Below are 27,392 nucleotides of genomic sequence, written 5' to 3' on the forward strand. Positions count from 1 at the left end.
TACTTCCTCTGTTTCGTTCTCCTTAAAGTATACCTTAATCTCTTTCTCGATTTTCTGAACTACATCCTCATCCAGAAGAAGACCCTCATTTAATCTCCACCCTAATCCTCCCGTCCACCTTCTTCCCCATCCCATTTTCATTACAACCGGAGCATGGTCCGAGAACGTCCTTGTCTCTATGTCGATTTTAACCAGATGATCTATAAGTTGATGGTCTATTAAGATGTAATCTAATCTCGAGTATATCTCATGTGCATTAGAGAAGAAGGTATAGTCTCTGTCTTTCATATGCTTTATTCTCCAAGTGTCCACTAGTTGATATTCATGCATCACTTTTTTCAGAACTCTCAGAGACCTACTCCCCTCTCTTTGCACGGAAGAGGTATTATCCTTTTGTGGGTCCATACAGAAATTTAGGTCTCCAGCTACTATCAGGCGCCCTTTTTTAAATTCCATTAATTTTTTCAGCAGACCTTTCATATACATCTCCGGGTTTTTATTAGGGCAGTATATATTGGCTAAAGTACACTCAATCCCCTGGAGTCTACCTATTAAGAATAAAAACCTCCCCTCCGGGTCGGTTCTTCTATCCTCCAGCTCAAATCTCATATTCTTTGCAAAACCTATTGCAACCCCTTTTGCTCTTTTAATTGGAGAATCTGCATAGTACCATGTTGGATAGTGTTTGGATTTCAATTTCACGTTTGCCTCTATCTCAAAATGCGTCTCCTGTAAAAATACCACTGACGTAGCCCTATGATGTAACTCATTAAACAACCTAAATCTCTTCCCTGGACTACTCAACCCGTTCACATTATAGGTTATAAACTGTATTTCTTCCATCATTCCCAATTAACTCCATCTCTCTTCCAGATTGCCTCTTCCTCTTTATCCCTTCTGTCATGCAGAGTATTGACCCAATACCTCCTCCCTTCCCTCCCTCCCACCCAACTCTCATCCCCTCCCTCCCCCCTTTCCCCCCACCCCTTTTTAGGCTTGTAAAGTGCCTACTAATCATTTGTGGGATCATTCCCTCCCTTGATTTAAAACTTTGGGGTTGACCTCCGTCCATGGGCGGCTCCCCTCTCCTCCATCCTCCCCAGTTTACCTCTCTCTAAAAATTTGACTCAGAAAGAGAAAAAAAAAAAGATGAAATCAGTCCAGAAGAAATACCCTATTTTCAGAAGGGGGTGGGTGGGAGATGCGGAGAGTGGAAGGGAGAGAAAAAAAAAAAATTTGAGTCTCTATTTCTCCCCTCCATCTCTCCCTCGCCCCAAACCGCCCCCTCTTCTTCCCCTAACCCGCAGCCAGTCCTCTTTTCTTATATCTTCTAATTCTCCTTTTTCTTCTTCCCATCCTTCTATTTCCATTCTTTGCAAGTCCAATCTCTCACAAAAGACTCTCAGTTCCTCTGGAAATCTCAGATAGGCTGTGACTCCGTTTCTCCATCCAATTAGGCATTCTGGGGTTCCCCATCTATACTGCACCTTCTGCTTTCTCATTTGTTCCAATAAAGGTCTCAAGGATCTTCTTCTCCATAGGGTCTCTGATGTTAAGTCCGCATAGATTTGGATATTTAAATCTCTATATTTAATTATTGATCTTCCTTTAATCTTCCTCCAAAGCTTTTCTTTGTCCCCAGATTTTTGAAATTGAACAACTGTATCCCTCGGTCTCTCCTTCCCCATGATCTGTTTGAGCTTTCCTGTTCTGAACACTCCATCCAGATTAATCACTTCTGATTCCGCTCTATCCATTATGGAGTTTAGAATTTTACTAACTAGTTCATACAGTGATTCCCCTTTTACAGACTCTGGGATTCCTCGTACCCTAAGATTACTCCTTCTTTCTTTATTCTCTTGAACCTCCATCCTATAAAGAAGTTTTTTCTGAAAAAAGTCCATATTTATTATCTTCCTTTCTAGGTTAACAATGGTTTGGGCCTGATTTTTAACTTTCTCCTCTGTTTCCTCCACTCTCAGCAACAGGTGCCCCAAATCATTCCGAATAGATGTCATTTCTTGTTTTATCATTTTCTCCAAACTTTGAAACATTTCTGTCATCTCTTTTTTATTTGGTACATGTAGTTCACCCTCAGGTTCGTTTTTCTCCTGCCTTTCCACCGTTTGTTGACTACAGCTGCTAATCATGTCCAGTGATAATCTAGGGTTACTTCCCAAGCTGATTTCCATTTCACCCTTTTCACTAGTATCTTGGGGCCTTTCTGGGGTACTATTTCCTTGAGTAGTATATTTCTTGATCGTTCCCGTTTGAGACCCTTTGAGCCCTGCTCCTTTAATTCCTTTATTCTTCATATCCTCTATGGGTCTTGTTTTTTTTCTATGACCCCTTATACAAGTGTAAGTCGTATGTCTATGGCTTGTTAACCCAGCCTTGCCTTGCTATTTTTCCTTTTATTTTACTTTTCTGTATCTCCTTCTTCCTCTTCTCTTCTCCACCTCTTCTTGACCCTTGGGAATCCCCCCTCCTCTCTTTCACCTTTTTCCTCCCCTCTGCCACAGGAGATTATAGTACACACACAATATTCCAGTTTGTAAAAAGCCCCAGCCGCTCTCACTCACCCGTCTCTTTACTTACTCATCGGGTAGAGGGCCTTTCTCAGTCCCAGGGGGATTCCTCCGGGTCTCCTTTGGCCTCTCGGTCACCTGGAGGTCATCACAAGGCTACAGGCTGCTTCTCCCAATTTTCCAGGGTCCAGGGCCAGTCTGCGCGCCGGGGAACGAGGCCAGGAGTGAGCCGGCACTTCCCTCTCTGCTCGGGATGCCGGCCGGTCTCACCTCCTCCCAGAGATCCTCCGCGGCTTGTCACATGGTCCCGCCACGTCTCCTCGTCTCCCGGCTGACCCGGCTCCTGCCTCTCTTAACGGGCCATTCAGCTCCCCTGCTCTCCGGCCTTTCCTGCTCGACCCACTCCGGTGAGTCTGCCCCTTCATTTTTTTTGTTTCCGAGGGTCCCTGGGAAGGATGGGAAGCGGAGCCTAGAAGAGTGCTAGTGCCTCACGCTCTCCTCGGCCGCCATGTTCGGGCTCCTCCAGCTGAGGGAAATATTAACCTTAACGATTTTAAAATGTGCATTTGAGTATGAGCCATGAGCTTTGCTGCTTTGTGTGCTGGACTGGCACTAGACAGTAAAATGCCATGTATTGGTTTACATAGTGAGCGATCAGCCACACAGCTGCATTTGCAGATTTACATTACATATTGCATTGCCATCTATTTGCTTTGCATTCCAATCCATTAGTCAAACAGCTTTGTATGCTATTACATTACTTTTCTATTAGCTTTACATTCCAATCAAATTTTCTTTTCAAAATGACAGTCTTACTCAGAAAAAGGCTAGTAAAATAGTATTTAGGCCTTGTTTTGTGCAAAGCCTATTCAGAAATAACCTGCTACTCCCAAATTCTCAGGATTTTATTAGTTGGTGTCTAGGAATTGGGCGTGCATTGGTGGGAATTACCTAGGAGATGAGAACAATCTTAGACTTTTGCCTGATAGTCATAATTGCATGAGAGGTTTAGGAGAACCACTGATTTTTAGGATGATTCGACCTTTTAGTATACTTCATTGCAGACAGACTATGATTACTTCATCAATGATAAACACCTGTTTAATATATTTGACATTTGTGAAGGAAAATAAACCGGATGTGATCCCTTAGGAGAGGAATGTTGTGATTATGTTTCCTAAATTGATTTTTCGAATTTTGAATATTCAGCTGGACAAGTTCAGTATGTTCATTGTTATACCCATCTAACATATCAGATGTACCCATTAGTTGCGATTAACACATGTGTGTTCCAGATTTCAAGGTCCAGTTTAATTGCAGATAGCAATCTACTTGTTCAGTGGTTCAGGGCCAGTTCAATACAGTTTTTTGTGACACAGCTGTGGATTGTACAAGTTCACAGGTTCTGGGCCAGTTTTGATGTGGTTTTGGAAGGCTTTTTTTGGTTTTGCCAAGGTGGAGGGGGTGCAAACTGTTCTGAAACCTGATCCGGAACTGAAATCATGTCCACAACTGATGACGTGCAATTCAGAAGCAGTTCTCTTAGAAGTCAATAGCCTGTAATCCGCATCTGAACTGGACCACACTGCTCAGAAATCGGACATGACTCTTTTTCAGTCCACACTAAAACCACACCTCCAGTGCACCAAACATATGTGAACAGGCACCATAGGAAGCAATGTTCTTTCATATGTCATGCATATGGATGTGGTTCAAACCGCATCCAATCCACATATACTGTATGTGAAATCAAAGTCATGATCTCTGTGCCCAAACATTGATTAGGATTATGGCTGCAAAACTGTAATTGCAAAGTCTGTGATATCCTTTCTGGTGGTATAGTGATTTTTGTGTGGTTTTGTGAAAGAGTTAATTGTAACAGCCTACACAGGTATTTGTCTGAAATAAATAACAGCTTTAAACAAATTTTATCTCCAGATACTTGTAAACTGTCTATGGTGAATACTATTCATTATCACACAATGTTTGGGATAGTACCCCATTACACCAGAAGAACATTCTAACCTGTGCAGTTATTTTTACTATGTGTTGGTGTTCCAAGACTATCTGTTTGGTTGTCCCACATATATGGACAGATTGCCATATCATAATCCCAGAAAAGGTGGTGCGACGCCTCTACTCTTAAAGTAATTTGTCAGCTTCCAGATGACAATGTAAAAATTTTATTTATGAGCCAAGTGCTATTTTTTATAAAAGTATTGGTTATTTTTGTTTAATTGCCATGATTAACCTACTTTAATGTTTTGTGCTGAACACTTCTTTCTTCAGATTGCTTTGCCTTGGTGTGTTGCAAATTAACCTCATTTAAGTCAACTGACAAATTTAACAGTACATACTTAGGCAGAATCCATTGCAGTAGGGACACCATTATCAATGTCTGCATAAGCCACAAGAAGTGAAATGAATATTGGGCTTACATTGACACCCTGTAGTTTTACAATATTTCTCTGCCTTTTTGTTTCTGAGCTATTTCTTTCCATTATCTACCAAGCATGATGTCATTGCCGCTACTTCTCCCTGTACTCAGGCCTGAGCTGGCTAAATAGCAATTGTAGTATGTCTAGAGATGTATGCATTGGTATAAGCTCCCATTGATCACTTAGCCTCAAACAAATCCTTGTTTAAATCAAATTGCAGAATTTGCTGCAGTCAATACAAATTCTTTGTGTGGCCTTTATAATTCTACTGAATTAGCTTTGGTGGTAAAAATTGCCAGGGCTGCTTTTATTCTCAGTCTGTTGCCGCCTCTCAGTCTACAGTCTTAATTCTCTTGTAGTTGAGCGGTGCTTTCTTGCATTTTGTGTTTGAAGCGCATGTCAATTGTAAGCCCTCACTTTTCTATTGACTTCAATGTTGTAGTGTAAATAACAGTCCAGAAGGTTCATTTATGCTGTTTTGCATTGCGTCTCTTCAGATGCAACATTTTTTATTCAGGTGCATTTTAAATTGCAAGCAAAACAGGTCAAATACAACCTTTTTTGGCAAATGCATGCGTGTTCAGCAACGTTGCATTCAAATGCAATTTTTCAGGGACGCCAATCTACATAAGCCCTTAGAAATATTCATAGTGCTGTGATTAAAGATGGACAGCTGCAGCTTAAAGTGTTTCAAACTCAGCATTTACCTTGTTTAACCCTGCTTCTATAGGAGAGGTCACCAGCCTTGTCTCTTAATAGCCACCTGCCACCTGGACCCTGTTGCCTTGCAGTTACTGTGGTCTTCCTCTATCCTACACTCCCTAATACTCCAATGCCCTGTCCTTGGACCTCTTCTGTTCTTGCTCTACTTCTCCTCCCTAGGTCAGCTGATAGCCTGACATGGCTTCTCCATCTATGCTCCAACCCAATAAATACATTTTTTATTTTCTCTTTCAACTCCTCCCCCAGAGTTATTACTTTTTGTATCACTTGACTCTCCCTTTTAGATTGTAAGCATTAATGAGCAGTGCCCTTTGACATATTTTGCATTGAATTGTATCGTACCTGTACTGTCTGCCCTCACTTTGTAAAACAATGCACAATCTGCTTACATTGTGTATTATAATAACAATAATTATAATAAAATGATGAATACACCCTAAACATTTAGGATATTTTTTAGCAACTAAATTGCACATTTACCTTTTCTGCTGTGTTTTCTCTTCATTGAGCTTGTTCCAAGATCACTGCACTAGGTTTCCTTTTCATAGGTTGCTCTGTTGCCTTGCAGGGTTCCACGGTCCAAACACATTTATGTGCGTTCCCAAGTGAGGACACTTCATGCACAGGCAGTCAGAAAGGACCAGGCATGCATATGTGGTTGCACTTAAAAATGATGGAAAGCCAAACTGCAGTGAACAGTTTTCATACAGTTACAGCAAGAGGTTATTTTAACCTTTTGGGATAAAGGTTTTACATAAATAAATGAAAGTATTAATCAGTGTTAAATGGATTGTCTCAACCCTCTAACTGCTACTCTTGCTAGACTTCTTTTCCTCTTTCAGGAAATTAAAAAAAATAACTGGCTTACAGCTCAAATCTACATCATAGTTCACGCAATAGTTGTGCACCTGTTAAAGTGGAACTGTATGCACATTCAGTTCAGCGATGCCCCATCCCAGAATTACCTGCTGGCCGCTGACATCTTTGGGTGAGTGGCTATCTGGTCTCGATTGCCGAATGCATTTCTTGGCCTGGCCAAGTTGACATTGCTCATATGCGGGAGTTCCATCTGTTTTGGCATCAGTGAGCTGGAAGCACAGGCAGGTAAGTAGATTTAATGCAGAATAGATAAAACATGTCTCTTCTGCATTAAACATCCTGCCTGTCCACCCATTTTCATTTCCTACCATAAATTTCCACTTTAAGGAACATACCAACACATAACACTTAGGACAAGGAGAGTTCTTTGGCCAATTAATCTTTTTGCATGTTTTTATCTAATCTTCACCATACAGAACAATTGAGTGATCATCTTGTTTCCTTCTCTCATACAGACAGGGATTGCCCGAATCCTAGACAAATATATTTGTAGCTCTTTTGTGTTGTTGTGCAAAACGTTTCTAACTAATTATCTGAACAAAAGACTCAAACTGATTCAACAACTTTAAAAGGCAATTTTATTCTTCTCTGCTAAGTGATCATCAATAGAATTTTTAACGATGTAAAATTATTCATACAACTTTAATGTGTCCCTATCAATATGTTTTTCTCTTTAATACTGCACAGCGTTAGTGCAGAGAATACAAATGTTTGGAAAAAAAAAAAACAATTAAGATGGCAAATTAGCCAAGCAGCATCAACCTGCCATCGACAAGATGTATGAGTGTAATTAAAGAACGACAAATATTACTGTAACAAGAAGATATCTATACTTTAGCTATGATAATCTCCTCACTGCTGTGTAATTTGTACAATAATTCTTACTAGGTTTCACTTGCATATTTCAGCTTTATTAAGGTTCTTTTTTTCCTTGGGTAATAAGCCTCTATAAAATGGTATTAAAGGAAAAAAGAATGTGCAGACCATACTTTAGTGACAGTTACAGCAGAGGCCTACAAGGGTAATTGGCTCTGTCTAAGTATACTGTAATTTGTTTGTGCCTACACATTTATCTATGGTTTTAATGATTCCCTCTTTCCATATGATTCCTACAATGAATAATTGAGTATGTAATCATATTTAAAGTATTGTTCAAGTAGCCCTTGCATGCCAGTGTAGCTAATTGAAAAAATGGAGGCTTCACACTTTTAAAAAATGACCAAGAAATTTGCAGAAATGTATTATTCTACATTAAGATAGGGTATAATCATGAATACTAAACATTGATCACTAGTGATACTAGTAATAGCTTTAACCAAAAATGTTCTACATACAGTTTTTTCACTAGTGATTTAGCATAGCAGGGTTTAAAAGAAAACAAAAAAAGGTCCACCACAAGGCAGACCACCAATCCAGGTTCTGTGACTAGTACTGTTGACACCCATCTAAGAGTACAGATCAAGATGGTTAATGATACCGCCCCACACATGATATCTCAACCCTATAGTTTACAATTAGGTCAAGCAAAGAGGAGATAACCCCCACTCGAGACTATCCACAAAGAAGTATGTACCAGTATTTAGTGTGCCTGACATCATATACACAGCAAAGGATAACGTTAATGTCCATTACTTAGACCACTGAGCTTTAAAACCAAGATACCCAGAATACAAGTAGCATGTAATTAACTCTAATCAGAGGTGGTCAATATAGTGAAATATATAGAGATCAATCCACCCCAAAACTTTTAAAAATTTGAGAGGTGCTCCCTTCTTATAGTAAATAGCCTTATAGGGAAGGAACTTGGAGCTCAGCTTTAAGTGAAGCTCAAATCAGTGCTGCATGTGGGCATTAAAGCCCACCCTCTTTGCCACTGCACATGTGTGTTACATGGATGGCAAGAGGTTAAATATTGAGGCCTCTCTCCTTTTAATCTCTTTATAGTCCTGTACCCCTACAAGTGATGATTAGTGACTAATTTTGGGAAATGCCTTAAAATACATTTTGCCCTCAGTGAAAATGCTGCTTCCAGTGCTCAACCTGCAGTGCTTTGTGCTGGCATTGCTGACAAATAGCCCAGCCCTCAGCACAAGCTTTCTTATACAGACATATATTGCAAGGAAGGGTTGTGTCTGATCTGGTCTGTTCCATTACACAGATCTACCTCTTCTTCCTTTTGGCCTTCACAGTCATATTTAGACATCCTGTACAATTGTTGCAAAAGGAACATGGATGTTGTTAGTACAATGTCTGTGCACATTTCTTTCTATTACTTTAACTAGGCTTAAATTATTAAAATATAAGTCAACGTCTTATAAGTAAAATTAAAGCAAGCCATTTATGAGGAGATCTATCATCTATTTTACTTAAGAAAACTTTTAAGAGAAAGAGTCTGTCCTTTTCTACAGTGTCATGAACAAGTTGATTTATTATATGCACAGATACAGTAATTCCTATAAGGAAATGTAATATATCCATAATGGATTAGAAACTGTACACCATGCTGGAAAATACACTATATTGCCAAAAGTATTGGGACGCCTGCCTTTACACACACCTGAACTTTACTGGCATCCTAGTCTTAGTCCGTAGGGTTCAATATTGAATTGGCCCACCCTTTGCAGCTATAACAGCTTCAACTCTTCTGGGAAGGTTGTCCACAAGGTTTAGGAGTGTGTCTATGGGAATGTTTGACCATTCTTCCAGAAGCACATTTGTGAGGTTAGGCACTGATGTCAGACAAGAAGGCCTAACTCACAGTCTCCGCTCTAATTCATCTCAAAGGTGTTCTATCGGGTTGAGGTCAGGACTCTGTACAGGCCAGTCAAGTTCCTCCACCCCAAACTCGTTCATCCATGTCTTTATGGACCTTGCTTTGTGCACTGTTGTGCAGTCATGTTGGAACAGGAAGGGGCCATCCCCGTTGGGAGCATGAAATTTCCCAAATTGTCTTGGTATGCTGAAGCCTTAAGAGTTCCCTTCACTGGAACTAAAGGGCCAAGCCCAACCCCTGAAAAACAAACCCACACCATAATCCTCCCCCCACCAAACAATGGCACAATGCAGTCAGGCAAGTACCGTTCTCCTGGCAAGCACCAAACCCAGACACATCCATCGGATCGCCAGACACTCGTGATCCGTCACTCCAGAGAACACATCTCCACTGCACTAGAGTCCAGTGGCAGCATGCTTTACACCACTGCATCCGACGCTTTCCATTGAACTTGGTGATCTAAGACTCGGATGCAGCTGCTCGGCCATGGAAACCCATTCCATGAAGCTCTCTACACACTGTTGTTGTGCTTATCTGAAGACCACACAAAGTTTGTAGGTATTTAGCTATTGTCTCTGCAGACAGTTGGCAACTTCTGCGCACTGTGTGCTTCAGCATGCGCTGACCCCTCTTTGTCATTTTACATGGCCTACCACTTTGTGGCTAAATTGCTGTTGTTCCCAGTTACTTCCACTTTGTTATAATACCACTAACAGTTGACTGTGGAATATTTAGTAGCAGGGAAATTTCATGGATGGACTTATTGCACAGGTGGCAACCTATCACAGTACCATGCTTGAATTCACTGAGCTCCTGAGAGCTGCCCATTCTTTCACAAATGTTTGTAGAAGCAGTCTGCATGTCTAGGTGCTTGATTTTAGACACCTGCGGCCATGGAGGTGATTGGAACACCTGAATCCAATGGATTGGAGGGGTGTCCCAATACTTTTGGCAATATAGTGTATCTGTTTTTGCTTCCGTGGAATTACATCACCCCAAACACTTGTTAAAAATTACAAGGTTTAATGGTTTGCTTTACATTTTCAAAAGTGGTCCTGCTTCTAATAAATACAATCTGATGTATTTTCTCTGCCTTTTTCTGAAGGAAATTACTGTTAATGTGTTGGACGATGGTCAGCTGGTTTGCCTCCTCCCTCCCTTTTTAATATTACAGTAAATTAAACCATTCTCTAAAGCATAAGAGACGTATTAGTTCAGTGTGTTCTATTGCACTTCAAAAGGAGCAAACAAAAGTGGAGCGAACACGCAAGCCTTGGATGACATAAAAACATATAGCAAAAATAGATTTTGAATCGTTACCACTATGATACTCTTTATGACCAAACCTCCATGGAATTTCTTTGATATGAAGTTGACATGAATTAGAATTTCACAAGCGTCTAGAGTGCTCCCAGAAAAGATCAGAGACGATTCCGAGCTGGGTGAAGGGCTCCTCTGTTTGATTCCATTGATTACCCAACTGCCTCCAGGCTACAGGACACAGTAGAGGCAGAGAGTTATTGATCCAAATGATGAAAATAAAATGAATTCATTGCTCATCAAACTGCTATTGTTACAGTTTTTTTTTTCAACTCCACATATCACGTTGCTAGAGCACAGCTCTTGTTGGCTGAAATAAATGCCATTTTGTTTTTGCGTGATAAATGCAAAATGTCAACTTCCAAAAACACATGCTTATTATAAACTGTGTCATGAAAGCCAGCGTATTCATAATCACCGTATATCATTCCAGTCTTTCACAGAGCAGCAATGGGGAGTGTGGAACACTTTCCAATTTTCCAGTTTCTATGAAATGATTATTTATATTCATTGCAATTAGAAGCACCATTTAATTAAACAGCATGCTTCTCCTAGGGATGATATGTAATGTAAAGACCAACACCATAATAAACTCAGGTTAATAACCAGCAACTAATTGCATCTGATACAATAGATTACTTTCAATGCCTGGTGACCTATAAACTATTTTACTTCTTACTAGAGTTCTCTGTTCTACACTTGTAATTAGATGCAGTAATCTGATAATTAGGGCTTGTGTAGATGATTTGGATTTTTTAATTGATAACATTGATCTTTAGTTGGCATCTGCAGCAAAAAAAGTGTAAAGGCAAGTTTTTGCAAACAAGGCCAAGTGGTGTATAGCACACAACAGTTTAACCCATTTTGCTGCTAAATACTTTTTTTTCCTCTTTTTTTTGCACACATAAATCAATGCACATTTTTGCAGATAACTTAAAAGAGAAGTCTGGTTTTTAAAAAAAAAAAAAAAAAAAAAGATTTTTACTCACCTAGGTGGACGCAGCTTTGATCCAATGCTGCTGCATCTGTCCCCTGTCAGCACTGCAATGAGAACTGATCGATCGAACACCGTTCCCCTCTGTTCTTAGCAGAGAGCCATCAATCAACAGCTCTTTGCTCTGCCCCTCCAGCGTTCACTAGAGCGATGGGCTGTAGAGGTGGTGGGAGCTGCTGGCTCAGGCTCTCATCGGCTCTCTGAGAGGCTGAGACAGGTGCCAATTCAGACTTCTGGGTGGATCCTGGCTGTAGAGTCAGGATCTTTTCTGAACCTGGATCGGCTGAGTGACGTCAGTGTTTCAGCTGTTGGCTGAAAACGGGTCACAGGAGTGCAGAACGAAGGCAGAACAAAATAGCTTTGGCTATACTTCTAACTAAAATATATAGTGCTCTGGGAGTTTTAAAGGAGAATAACATTATGGCAGTTGTAATTTTTAAGTTACATCTGCACTACTTTTTATCAAAGCTATATTTTCAATAAATAATACTCTTAAATTAATTTTAAAACACACAAACGCAATAAAATATCCAAATTTTCTGCAAAATATAAAAGTGAGTCGAGTAAGTAAATATCAAATATGTCACAAATTAAAACTGTGTGCGGCTGTGACATGGCAACAACCTACAATACCTCAATTGTCCAACACAACCGTTTAATCCTTTTGCTGCTGGATACTCCTTTTTTCTTTTTCCTAATTTTTTTGCACACGTTAACTCTAGATTCCGGTCAGTTCTCACAATGCCACAGGATCATCGGTTGCCTCCTTCGAATATCCACCCGACACTCTTCAATTAGGGATAAACAAAACTCACAATAACACAAGGCAGCTGGACATCCTCCTTCAACCTCTACTGGATACTCTTCAGCAAGCTCTCCAGACCAAAATCCCAGACCAGACTTAAAATAAAGGCCCCCCAACAGCAAACACCCTCAAACAGCGTTCCAGTAGACTATCCTGAGGGGCAGAGGCCCCTAGGCAGGTGGGTCTTCCTACAGGACTGGACTCAGGATCAACTCAACTCCTGCATTTCTGTTATTTTTTTGCAGAAAAAGAAAAAAATTTGCATTTTTTTCACAGGAGCCTGCAAAGCATTGCACTTTCTGTTAGTGGATGAAATGCCAGGCTCCTATGGAATCTTTATCCTACTCTTTGCCCACTTCAATACAGGTTTTCAGTTGGAGACCTAGAGGAAGTGTCAATGAACTACAAGTACACGGATTACCAAGTTCCATTGAGAACGAAAAGTCCATCTGCCATGATGGAAGACAGGACTTTTATAGTTTATTCATCCAAAAATTACAACTGCTGTGGAGGAGAAGAAGCTCTTCATGCTGTCATGGGGATTTGCTAAGCAACATGTTACATATTACACCCTAAATACATATGTAACATGTTGCTAAAGCTGGAGTTAGCCATTAACCTCCGCAGCCCTACATATCTTATACTTACCTTTACTTTGGTCCTCTGCTGTTCTTTTCAGTGTCTGGAGCTGATGGAAATATCTGGTACCTACTGGCATGGAGGCAAATGTGATGGTGCTGGGCCATTTTGCACTGTCACGCAAGGCCCCAAAGCCCAATGTAAGCTGTGACTTCTAGCTTACATTGGACTTTCCTTTTGCTTCCAGCACTTGAACAGCCCAAAAAGGGAGCAAAAGGAAGGTACGTTTATGTCTTATTTAAAGTGTTACTAAACCCAGGACCTTGCATTCACTATATCAAGTCTTCCACAGTACATAGAACATGGAAATGCAATAGTTTTAAATGTAAATATAAATAGCTAAATACCTTTTCTCATCAGCATTATATAGCAGCATTGTGACTTATATCACTGCCCAGCTGAGCACTGGTTATAGCTTGTAGGAGGAGTTTTCATTCTTCTCTGACTGTCCTATGAGGCTGCATAACCCCTGACCCTCTGGACAGTGCTTATTGGCCCTGTGCTGATCACATGCTCTCTAGCCATATACACTAAACTGAGCATGTGCAGAGTTACTCCTAGAGCTCTGTACTATCAGCGGATGGATTGGGGACATAGAAGAAGGGGTGGATTCGGGAAGGCAGGATCAAATAGCGTTTTTACACTATGCAGAGGATTAACCCCTTAGGTTCCACAGTGAGTATAACAAGCATACTTTCCTGCATATACAGACTGATTTTACTGTTGTGGGTTTAGTAACACTTTAAAGGGTTTATTTTAATCTGTTACATTTTTTAGGAAATTTTCAACAAATGAGCATGTTGTAGTAAAAAGATTACAATGAATTTGAAAATATAAAATAAAAAATGTGCAAACCATATATAATGTAATAGGAATGTTTTAGATATCCTGCAATGTGGCATGGGACCAATGTTTGTCTAATACAGATTCAGACATTTCTGACAGCATGAAACAATGAATGTATTACATGCAGGGGCTAAATTTCAATGCCCTTGTGAACATAAAATATGGAAATTCCATACAGTGGATGCTACTAATTTGACATCCAATATTAAAATTACACAAAGGGATATAAAGAATAACAATGATGAAGGGAAGAAATAAGGAAAGAAAGCAGAGCAGATTGGGTGGGACGGCCAAGCCATCCTTCTGTTTTCCAGTTATCTGAGACTTTAAATGCTAAGTTCATCATTAAAAAAAACACGGTAAATGCACATACACTTATTTTTACAGGAAAAGAATGTGCATGTTGCATTGAGCAACATGTGAGGGGACACAAGCTGGTGTGAAAAGAACAAAAAAAAGAAAAAAAACACTTGAGTTCTATCCAGTCTGGGCAACCCAGCAGGTTTCCATTAGAGGCTAAGTTCACTTAAAATATTTGCATTTCTATTATTTTTTGCAAAGAATGCAAAAAAGGGTGTATTGTTTTTAACAGGAGCCTGCAAAGCAGTGCACCTGTCATCAGTGGATCATGGGTGTAAAGCCAGGCTCCTGCAGACACGTCCTCCAGCTTCTTCCTGTACCTCCATGCAGTGTTTCAGTTAGAAAGCTGTATGATATATCAGTGGACTATGAGGGCACTGATGCGCCATCATGGGTGTAACATGTTCTAAAAGTGAACTTATCCTTTAAATAAAGACAATCATTTTTTATCCTAATTGTTATGTGTTGTTTTTATCTTAATAAGTGTCTCTGAAATCAATTGCTCTACTTATCCAATATGCCTAGGGTCAAGGGTAACTCCACTTTCATGGGAAAAAAAAATATTAATATAGCATACACAAATGTGACACAAGCCATATTGTAATTTAATGCTATTAAAAATAAGTTTTTGTTTTCAATCCCAGCACTGCAATTTTTTGTAAAATTAATGTACTATGACAACCTGTTGGTGTATGAAACACCTCCAGAAATGTCATTTCCTGCTTGTGTGATTGGCTCACTGATTTTCCCAGAAGTCTACACTAAGGTTCTTTAGGCACCCACTGCAACAAAAATGTCATTTTTGGTAAGATACTTCTAAAGATTTAATTACTTCTTAACCACGTAAGGTCCAGTATATTTTACCACCTTCATGACTAGGCCATTTTGTGATACTTCAACTGGCAATTACGCAGTCATGCAAAACTGTACGCAAATGAAATTTTATAATTTGTTTTCACACAAATAGAGCTTTCTTTTGATTGTATTTGATCACCACTGGGTTTTTTTATTACTGTATATAAACAAAAAAAGAGCAAAAGTTTTGAAAAAAAACACTTTTCTGTTATAATTCATATCCAGTAAAAAAAACAAATTTCTTCATAACTTTAGGCCAAAATGTATTCTGCTATATGCCTTTTTTAAGTGTATATTAATTGGTTTGTCTGAAAGTTATTGCATCTACAAGCTATGGTATATATATTTAAAAATGTATCAGTCCTGATATACTGACTGCATTTCATGAGGCATGGCTTGTTTTTTGAAGTTTTATTTTTTGTGTCATAATTTTTTTTGAAATTAAGATATTAAACACATTTTTTTCCACAATTGTTTTTAAATACTGTCAGCTGCGCAAAACAGCATCATCATTTGACTGATGTGGCGGTGATCAGGGACACTGACTGGTAACAATATGTTAAAAAAAAAACAAAATTTTAAAAAATGTTTTGTTCAATTTAAAAAAAAGTTTACAATTTTTTATTTTTGTTTACATACTTTCATTAGAGTAATTCAATGTCAGTAACACTGTACTACTCTGGGGGAAGGAGGGTGGGTGTTCAGGGATGTTTTCTTTTCACAATGAAGATCTTTGTACCAGCTGAACTATCATGAATGAGTTTTGTTCATGACAGCTGTGATTACTAGTGATCTGTGATTGGCTACAGATAATCACGTGGTACAAAGTGCTGTAATTAGCCCAGGTACCATGTGATAGCTGTGGGCCAATCACAGCTCACTAGTATAGGAGGCAGAGCTGTTATGTATAAGATTAATTTATAACAGCTTTGTTGACATTGTGATCATGTGATTGCATAGCTGAAAGCAACCTGATACCATGAGCTTCAATCTGCTGTGTCCAGTGGAGACAGTGGTTGCAGGGGGGTATATTGTGCACCCCAATGGATGCACAGAGCCCCCTTAGCCTGAGCAGATACAATCACATACATGTGCGTGATTGTATCTGCATGTGCCGCCCCACCACAGTATATGTACGTTGTAAGGTGTGCAGGCACGGCAACATTCTTATTGGAGACCTGCAAGTGCATCAGCTGATCAATAATGAATGATATCACTCCTATAGAAAATCAGTATCAAAAAGACATAGAAGTGCAAACAACTATCAGCTTTAAATCTTATCTATGCACAAATTGGGGTACTGTACGGCAGTAATTTTGCATAACGTTATCTGCTCTACGGTAATTTAACTGTAACTCTGATCTAAAATTTACCTGTAACTTAAAAGTAACACAAGCTATTCCTAATATGTAACCTTTTCTCTAACCTTATCCTTTAATCTAACATTTAATCTTATTTCCCTAACCTTTAACTCTCTGCCTACCACTAAACGATCCTCCCAAAATAAAATCTTGATGGTGAAGGCAGTTGTTTCCAATTCACTTTGAACTGTAGAAAACAGCAAGGTGTATTTATTTTTCAGGAAAGCAAGAACAGGAAAAAATTCTTCGAGATTGCATCAAATAAAACTGTTCTATCTGCTATAATTCTGCTTTCTAAAGTAGATTATTTCTATTCAATTTGCAATATGCACACAGTAAGCAAGAGAAATGTTTCACTAGTTCTTGTGTTTGGATTTTATTCTGTGCTTAACCTTGAACCTATATGTTGTATCTCTTTGTATATCAGCAATATAAGGAAGAATATGTCAGGATAAAAAGCAAGTGCATCCACAAGCTGGGATTCATTGCGCATTGATCCCCTGCATCACGACAGGATTGTGCAGTGGCAGTAATTGAAGTAATCAACTCAGTAGGATGCTGGGTCTTTATGTTTAAGCTAAACAATAATTGCAAAGCATTTCTTTAAAAGTGCATATGTTTGTAACTATCTCAATAAACTGCCATATTGCATGCAACCAAATAATATATGTAATGTGCATATTTAGACATCCAGCAGAGAGCTACTTCACCCTCTTAAATATGTTTCTTTTTAAAAGTGCTAATTGTTTTTGTGAACACTCACAAGAAGAAGAATCGGTTAATAGTCACTTTGCATCCATATACAGTAAAATGCTTACTAGACACACTAATCAATATTACCCCAACGCATCTCAGTCAGTGGTCTGTATGAACTTCAAGCAATTCAAGGACAAGTGAATGAAATTTCAATAAGATGAAAAAAATAGAATTAATGCTTGTTTCCCACCAGCATGCCAACACCAACATACACTAAGCAGCAATATATGGAATATATACATTATAAAGTAGATGATTAAAAAGCACATTGTATAAAAAATGGATGCTTCGAGTTACCTGAGATCAGTCTTAACCCATCTCAGGTAATCCTTTACGTTCTAGCAGCAACATTTAAATACAGAACAGGAAAATTAATTTAGGTTGCCCAGCACTTAATCAGTCTCTTAGGATTTTTTTGTTGTTGAAAAAATGTACATGTTAGATTTGTGCAATTTATCCACTTTCCATCTGCCCAATGTACATAAACAGTCGGGCAGGTGCTCTGTTGTTTTGGCAGGATATAACCATATACCTGGCGCAGCGCTGAGATCTGTTAATGCTGTGTCCATAGGACACAGCTGGAACTCAATCATGGAGCTATGAGCGGCCCTGATGCCATGTGATCACTGTGATCAGCTAACAGTAGTAAACAAGGCTTTCAATAATTATGCCTTACTTACTACTGTTGGTGCAATGCCTTCGTAAATCAAGTTTTCCACTTTCAAGTTTATTGCTCTGCTGTCTTATTCCTTATTTCTTTGGTGGGTAGTTTGACCCCTGATTATATTAATGTACTGAGCTGAATGGCTTAAATGTTGTCCAAAAAAACGTGCACTGGTTGTTGTCCTATCGGAACATAGTCTATAGCTTATGTTGCACTAGTACAACAGCCATGCGTGTTTTATGACCACATAGTTGTGGTCTTTGTGACCACATAGTTCTAGCAATATTTGTGTAAGCTGATATGATGAAATGCCAATTTCCTATTTCTTAATTGTATATTGAGGGACATAGGCATATAGTAATAGTTAGACATACTGTATTTGTGAATCCATATCAGTGTGGATTAGTGCTTTTATATTAGAATGATCCATAGAAGATACTGCTTCTGCCTCCTTTGGGTGGAATTTTGCCTTTACATTGCTTAGTATCATGCTTTTAATAATTTTTTTGGTAGGTTATATTGTGGCTACTGTGCCCTGACACACTTTTGAGTGTACAGTATGTTGGAAAGTCTCTTCTTCTTTTTAGTCCTCTATGCCAATCTGCGTTACACTACATTCCCCTATCCTTTAGGTGTTGTCAATCACCTCACCTTTTCTTTTGAAGGAACTTTGGATTACTAACCTTCTTTTCTCTAGTTTATGGTTTCTTCACTCTCTATTTATATTTGCTGCTAAGGAGACTGTCATATCTATGCACATCTCTTCAGAGAATATTTATCTGTCAGGTACATCCTTCATTTTTGGACCTGAACGCAAGGATAATGGGTGTTCCGTTTAAGCCTTCAGCTGCAATCTTGTTAGTCCTTTGCTTGGACATACCTTGTTTATCCAACCTTTCTTTCTCCTTTTCTTTTAAACATATATTTATTGAATATTTACAATGAGATACAAAGAAAACCCCCACACAAAATCCCAAAGTTTCTTATCCATGAAAAAAGAGAAACAAAAAGGACCAAGCAGGGTCCCACATGTTTTACAATATAGAGCAGTAGTACGTACAACATTAAAAATCTAGACAAGTGATAGCATTATACACTTCGGTGTAAGCATTGCAGATTACATATACAGTAAGAAAGGGTCTGGAATCTAGATTGATAGATTGTGGGGCAGATGGATCTCCAGTACTCACACTTTAACCTAACAGCTTTGGGTTTTTCTTAATTCAAAAGAGAGTCTGTGTAAAGGAAGAGAGTCATTAATAAGTGTAAGCTATTGGGACAAGGCAGGTAGGAGGGACCCTTTCCAGGACAGTAAAATCACATTTTTAGCATGAAAATATAAAACACGCAGTAGTCATTTTGCATATTTAGAAAGGGACAGCTCTCCAGATATGCCTAGGGGACAATTTTTAGAGTTAAGAACATTAGAAAGACCCAAGGCAGAGGAAAGGAAGATGCCCACTTCCTTCCAGAACCCCGGAACCACGGGACAGGACCAGAAGCAATGGAGGAAGTCAGCCACCTTACCACAGCCCCTAAAACAGAGAGCTTCTGGGCGTAAACCTATTTTATGTAGTCTAACAGGAATGAGGTGGGAATAGTAAAAGATTTTGAGCTGAATAATTCTATCCTTTGAGGAAATCACAGAGGTCTTATAAGTTTCACTAAATTCAGTCCAATCAGATTCAGTAAGGAAGATGTCTAATGAGGCCTATTTATCTTGAGCAGTGGTGAATTGAGAACCTTTCTTTCTCTGAAGTTTAACTTCAGCATTTGACTGTTAATTGGATGTTTTTTGCATTTGGACATACAGTCAGGTCCATAAATATTGGGACATTGACGCAATTCTAACATTTTTGGCTCTATACACCACCACAATGGATTTGAAATGAAACGAACAAGATGTGCTTTAACTGCAGACTGTCATCTTTAATGTGAGGGTATTTACATCCAAATCAGGTGAATGGTGTAGGAATTACAACAGTTTGCATATGTGCCTCCCACTTGTTAAGGGACCAGAAGTAATGGGACAATTGGCTTCTCAGCTGTTCCATGGCCAGGTGTGTGTTATTCCCTCATTATCCCAATTACAATGAGCAGATAAAAGGTCCAGAGTTCATTTCAAGTGTGCTGTTTGCATTTGGAATCTGTTGCTGTCAGCTCCCAAGATGAGATCCAAAGAGCTGTCACTATCAGTGAAGCAAGCCATCATTAGGCTGAAAAAACAAAAAACAAACCCATCAGAGAGATAGCAAAAACATTAGGCGTGGCCAAAACAACTGTTTGGAACATTCTTAAAAAGAAGGAACGCACCAGTGAGCTCAGCAACACCAAAAGGCCCGGAAGACCACGGAAAACAACTGTGGTGGATGACCAAAGAATTCTTTCCCTGGTGAAGAAAACACCCTTCACAACAGTTGGCCAGATCAAGAACACTCTCCAGGAGGTAGGTGTATGTGTGTCAAAGTCAACAATCAAGAGAAGATTTCACCAGAGTGAATACAGAGGGTTCACCACAAGATGGAAACCATTGGTGAGCCTCCAAAACAGGAAGGCCAGATTAGAGTTTGCCCAACGACATCTAAAAAAGCCTTCACAGTTCTGGAACAACATCCTATGGACAGATGAGACCAAGATCAACTTGTACCAGAGTGATGGGAAGAGAAGAGTATGGAGAAGGAAAGGAACTGCTCATGATCCTAAGCATACCACCTCATCAGTGAAGCATGGTGGTGGTAGTGTCATGGCGTGGGCATGTATGGCTGCCAATGGAACTGGTTCTCTTGTATTTATTGATGATGTGACTGCTGACAAAAGCAGCAGGATGAATTCTGAAGTGTTTCGGGCAATATTATCTGCTCATATTCAGCCAAATGCTTCACAACTCATTGGACGCCACTTCACAGTGCAGATGGACAATGACCCAAAGCATACTGCAAAAGCAACCAAAGAGTTTTTTAAGGGACATCAGAAGTGGAATGTTATGCAATGGCCAAGTCAATCACCTGACCTGAATCCGATTGAGCATGCATTTCACTTGCTGAAGACAAATCTGAAGGAAAAATGCCCCAAGAACAAGCAGGAACTGAAGACAGTTGCAGTAGAGGCCTGGCAGAACATCACCAGGGATGAAACCCAGCGTCTGGTGATGTCTATGCGTTCCAGACTTCAGGCTGTAATTGACTGCAAAGGATTTGCAACCAAGTATTAAAAAGTGAAAGTTTGATTTATGATTATTATTCTGTCCCATTACTTTTGGTCCCTTAACAAGTGGGAAGCACATATGCAAACTGTTGTAATTCCTACAGCGTTCACCTGATTTGGATGTAAATACCCTCAAATGAAAGCTGACAGTCTGCAGTTAAAGCACATCTTGTTCGTTTCATTTCAAATACATTGTGGTGGTGTATAGAGCCAAAAATGTTAGAATTGTGTTGATGTCCCAATATTTATGGACCTGACTGTACCTTGTCTGTCTGTTCTTCCTTTCCCTACATTCAAGCATTGGGTCTTTGCTGTTGGTCTAAGTTATTTTTTCGCTCATGTTTATGTAGTTTGTTGTCACTTCTGTTTTTTATGGTGCATACTTGGTTGTCCTCCACATTACCTATTAAGGTCCATCATTCTTTCAGGTAGCAGTTTCTGCCTAGTAGTAATTACTTGCCCTGGTCTGGAACACCAGGTTGATTCTCCATGTCCTTTCTTTTGTCATGACAATCTCTAATTTTTTTTTTCCTTTTTTATCTAGCCTTCATTCAGGTGTTGATTGTTTCAGATTCTCCTTGTAATTGGATTTACACATCTGTTGCATCTCTCAGTGGCTGTTGACCATCCTTTCGATTTGACTGCTTTCCAAAATCCCACATTTGTGTGAATTACAACATTCCTGTGTCCCTGAATGGATGATAATGAAAATATGATTTTTTACTTACAATGAAATAATTCTCTTCAAGTCTATTGAGGGATACAAGTCCTGCTCCTCTGTATTACTGGCCATAGGTACTGCTGGCTCGCATAAATGAGACATGACATTTGGAGGCAGGGTTTAATTGGGGTTGTCGACAATCTTTGTTTGCCAGTGTCCAAAACTCTTGAAGGTGGCAGTATAACTGAAATGTCTAAGCATTACTACATTTGATAACCACAAGCATATGTTGTCTGAGATGGGATCATTCTAGTTTAAATTATACTATTAACAAATACCACCATAGCTACTGCTCTACTATAGATTGAAGAACATGATGTATTCAGTGAGGTAGTTGGATGGAGCTACCAGCAGTTTGTGCATTTATGTGTAGGACCAAAACAGCCATTGCAGACTCCAGCTCAGAGATATAATTAATCAATATAGCAGCTGGGGATTGGAGGTGGTAAAGATTTAAACTTCAATACGGGAACTTCTGATGTACACCTTTCATACAAAGAATACCTGCTAAACATAAATCAGATATTATGTAATTGTACTTATTATTTTTCATTTTGACATTTTGTTTTGAGTTCTCTATCAACGGTTGTGTCCTTTCTGTATTTTTGCAGGTGAATGAAACCACAGTGGAGCAGCTAGTTCAGCAATATCCACACATTACATTTAGTACTGTTCTTCAGGACTGCAAGAGAACCCTGGAACGGGCTTATCAGATGGGCTGGACACCGAATGCATCCTCTGTCTCATAATTCTTTCCACAACAGCACAACAAAATGTCATGGACACTGCATTTTGCATTTCTATCTTGCAGTATAGACTATAAGTCATTGATTTCTTTGTTTGAAATATGTTTCCTCATTCATTATAACATTGCTTGCTAGGTGCTTTAAGAGAGCCATCAACTGTGTGAAAAGTGTATTTTTCAGGGTGCTTGGGTTCAAAGATATTAGTTCTGTATGGTTGCCATTAGATCCAGTTGATATAAATGCGTGAATGGTGATTGGAACATGTTCTGATAATGTGTCATAAAAACATGGGCGTTCTAGTAGCATCCAATTCTCACTCTTCCAAGAGATCAACCATCTACAGAACTAGGTTTCCTTGATGTTTTCCCCTGTTCTATTTTATTTCTGAGCAATTAGTTCATGGTCTATAATTTATGCAGACCATAGCAAAAGAGGGACTTTAGAATTGTGAATTGGTGATTGGAACATTTTTCTTGCATATACAAAGGTTCCTCCCATTTTTCTATTCTGAGTTGTCATTAAAGAACATTACAAAATGGTCACGGGAGGTATGGGTGTAAATATGATTTCCTGTCTTTGAGACTTTGATTCCAATTTCCAAAGATACCTAATATCATCCTTCAACTTGTATGTGTTGTGCTTGTGTGTTAGAAGATTGCCTGTAGATCTATGTGGGGGACTGTCTGTTTGGTGCACAACATTTGTAGAACTGATCAGTCTGGAACTGGGAAGGAAACATTTGCATTGGCGTAAGATTAACACTTTCATCCACTTTAGTGGTTCTTTATCAGCCTTTGTTTTAACTCTTAAACCATCAGTGTTAGTCTCTAGGTTACAAGGACTTTTTATTGAAAATCTAGCTATGTTGAGTCTGTGGGTATAGAAATAGGCCATTTCCATGCACCCAGTCAGATCTTTTAAAATCAGTGCTCAGATGGGAGAGGTGTGTCCTTTACTGTATTTACAAGATCAATATCTATGTTGCAAAAAGGACTATACCACCTTTGGAATATGGTGCACAGAACCCAGTACAAGAATCTCATCAAAGGTAACATTTTCAGTTCAGTAAACCTAAGGATATTGTAGAGATGCACAAAATGTGAGGGCTTGCAGATTTCTGACAAAGGCCATGAGCCTTATACAGGAGCATATGATAAGCATTCTGAAAAATCTTGTCTATAATCTGAGAGAAATTTGAATTTTGTTGGCAATATTCGAAATTCATAGCTGGTTGCAGACTAAAATGCAAATGTAATGCTTAACATGACTCTCTACACTGTATCTGTTTTATTTTTTTCTTGGTAAAGTGCAGCAAATCGAGGGTTGCAGCAGTTTTCTGTCCAGCTGCTGTGTCTGAAAACTGGGATGTTTTAATCAAGCAAAATGTTTGGTTCTTCCTGGTTGTGTCAAAGTTTGACCACTCCTTCCTGCCACCCATACATTTCCTTTGGCTCATCTTTATGACCTGTTGTCTCATTGTGTAATAAACAAATGCATAAGAGGCTAGAGGGCGGGTTTCAACAATACCTGCAAGTGCTGACGCTTTGCTCAAGCAGAACAGCTTGGCATGTGGAGAGTCTGAAAGATACTACAATCAACTTTAGGTTCCTACACTTTACACCTGTTAGCAGTTTTCTTTCTTTTTTTTGTGAGGGAGGTACTTTCATATCAATAAATTGAAAAATTATTTGCGCAGCATTTATATTATCTTCTTTAGTGAAAAACTGTTACCAAACAATTTGGCCAACTCCGAGGTAAAATTACTGCCTCTTCATAGATGCATACAGCCTGGGAGTAAGGGGAAAAGAAAAACAGCTTCTATAGAAGATTTTCAATACAGATACTTTGTTACCTGACACAGCCCCTCTAAAGAAAAACTCAAGTTTCATTAATTTAAATCGTAAGATTTATGACATATGTTGAGCTGAACTGCTAAAGTAGTACATTAAATAAATCCTAATACTAGGCTCAAAACAATAATTTAGGGTATGAATATTGATGTCCTGGGAATGTAAAATCTAATTTATAAAAACAAAATCTGTTTCTGCTACAATTCTTGCCAGTTTCCCATTGGGCACTGGACAATCAAAGTGCACTGACGCCATCTCCACTAATGTATTTTTGATGATCCTTCTAAGAGTTCTGCTCATGTGGTTGATGAGTTGCTGACTTTATCCATATGTCAATTACTATTGACAGTAATAATATTAGTAGGGACTGTTTGTCTTTGCATTGGATAGACTAGTATATTTTAATAATATAGACCATGATTATGTTTTAACAATGGTGCATCATATTCTCAAAGCCAAAGCAGGTATTTTAAGGAAACCTGTAACCTTTTTTCTTGGCTTCATTTTTGTACCGGGTCAGTGACTTGCAAAGTGTTAAAGGAAACCTCTCACATAGCAGCTGCCACTGCAGACTCCCTCTGCAATAGGCTAATTGCTTGTTTGAACACTGCCTTCATTACTAAACCCAGGACCCTGCATTCTCTCTATCTGGTATGGTCTACTGCAGTACACAGAACATGGAAATGCAATTATTTTAGTAAATACATCAGCAGTTAGAGCAGTCTTGTGACTTCTATCAGTGTCCAGCAGAGCACTGGTTAAAGCTTGTAGGAGGAGTTTTCATTCTGCTTTAGGAGGATGCAGGACTCTTAACCTCTGTATGGACAGTGCTGATTGTCCCTGTGCTGATCACATGCCCTCTCCCAAGGAAAAAAAAAGCCTCTCTAGCAATACACACAAAACTGAGCACGTGTAGAGACGCACAATATGCCTTATCAGGAGATAAGAGGGGGACACTGGAAGAAGGGGAGGATCAGAGAAGTCAGGATCAAACAGCATTTTTTCACAATGCAGACGTTTAATCCCTTAGGTTCCACAGTGAGTATAACAAGCATGCTTTACTGCATATACAGACTGATTTTACTGTTGTGGGTTTAGTAACACTTTAATGAGCAGTATTTTGGGAAACGTATTAGATCAGGAACGTCTGAGTCTAGTCAGAACACCTGTCCTGTATTTTTTGCAATTTAGTGAATCAATGTATTGAAGCCAGAGGGCCAGCATGACAGCCTGGAAATTTGCATTTTCAGATTAGCCACAGCATCCTTTGTGTTTTTTTCAGAAATGGTTTTCTTTAAAGCTAGCAGCTCAGCAAAATAGCCAGTCAACTAGCATTTTCAGTAAGTGATTAGTTATTACAACTTTACTTCTCACATTTCACAGAAGTCACAGACTGGAATGTGACAGAAACCTTGCAAATGTTGCTGTGATCTGAGCATGCGTGACTATAAAATGTTTTCAGCATAGTATTTATGATGAAGAGTGAGTCCCACATACAGGCTACTTTGGCAAATGACTGATTTCATGCTTGTCCAAAGGTCAGTAAACACAGAATAGCATAGCCTGAAAGCCAGCCTGTAGATGCTTACCTGTACACATAATACACAACAATATTCACACTAAGCCAGTGATCTGAACAATTACATTTTCTAAAATTTAAAACAGAACATTTCTATTTACGCAAGATCTTCTCCCAAATTTGATATTGTTATATTTTCTATAAGACAATAAGGCATGAATCAGATAATTATATTTATTGTGCAGTATATAAATAGTGATAATCATATGGCTAAAGGTTGTTTCAGTTATAGAGAAGAATAAAACATTTAACATTTACTGTCTGGGAGTTTTTATTTGTTGCCATTTAAGCTGTCTATTTTGAGTAAGCAAGAACAAATCATAAATCTCTAAATGGATTTGGCTTCAGTAAGCTTTCCTTTGGTTTGCTGTGGATTAAAGTGTCTAACCCATAATGACTATACTTTGCACTTTATTTACAAAGCCAATGGGATTGATTTACTAATATTGGAGAGTGAAAAATCTGGTAGCCAATCCGCTTCTAACTTCAACTTGTTCAATTAAGGTTTGACGATAAAACCTTGAAGCCGACTGGTTTCTATGCAGAGTTGCACCAGATTTTGCATTGTCCAGTTTTAGTAAATCAACCCAATGTGATCTTTTAGCATCACGTAACAGCTGCTGCATTTGCACAGAAGCCCTTGTTTCTTTAAAAATTAAAGACTTGTAATTTATGTCATGCCATTGAATGTGGATAAAACTAGCATCTACAACTATAGATCCAAAAGATGATCATTGTATTAAAATTAAACCAGTGTTAAACCCAAAAGCAAGCATTTATTATATTCCAGCTTGATGGCTGTATTACTTTCCTTTTTTTGGCTTTTTTTCTTTTATTTTCACCTGATGATCTGGCCAGTAAGTTTGTTGTTTTTCAACAGAAAAGCTCTTTTCAGTTACAAAGACGAGACAGGCCACTTATCACTGACACGGGTGCTTAAAATGATCAGCTTTTATTTATTTAGGTAAAAATTACCTTTACAAAAAAAGAAAAAAAATATTTGATGTTACTGATTATGGAGAATTAGCTGGAGTTCAGTTTCAACTCTTCCCCCCCCCCCTCCCCTCCTTCCCCAGACTGGCAATGATGTTGTCCAAATCTGCCCCCTGTGATCATCCATCCAGAGTAGTGTCTGTATAATACAGGAGGTGTGTTACTGGCCAGATCACCAAGGAAAAAAAACTAAAAATAGAAAATGAGTGCAGCCGCTACATCTAATGATTTGTAAGCTGCAAAATATAAATTTTTTTGGATTTGGGTTTAATACTACTTGAAAGGCCCAATAAGCATAAATAACGTAATTTTTGTAAAATTGGTTCTAATATCATTTGCCAGTTTGTTTACACTCTTT

The 27,392-nt window shown here is 38.8% G+C and overlaps 1 protein-coding gene across 1 annotated transcript in view; it reads left to right on the forward strand.

The window, feature by feature from the left end:
* The window catches only part of FBXL17 (F-box and leucine rich repeat protein 17), a 953,351-nt gene extending 927,053 nt beyond the window's left edge, over positions 1 to 26,298 (forward strand). Inside the window, exon 9 of the mRNA XM_089654419.1 lies at positions 22,478 to 26,298. Within this exon, the coding sequence (XP_089510545.1) occupies positions 22,478 to 22,615 (138 nt within the window). The 3' untranslated portion in view covers positions 22,616 to 26,298. The remainder of the gene's footprint in view (positions 1 to 22,477) is intronic.
* Positions 26,299 to 27,392: the final 1,094 nt, after the last annotated feature.

Source organism: Staurois parvus, unplaced genomic scaffold, assembly GCF_062004578.1.
Source record: "Staurois parvus isolate SC_StPar_1 unplaced genomic scaffold, SC_StPar_1.0 ptg000768l, whole genome shotgun sequence".
NCBI classification, from domain to species: Eukaryota; Metazoa; Chordata; class Amphibia; order Anura; family Ranidae; genus Staurois; species Staurois parvus.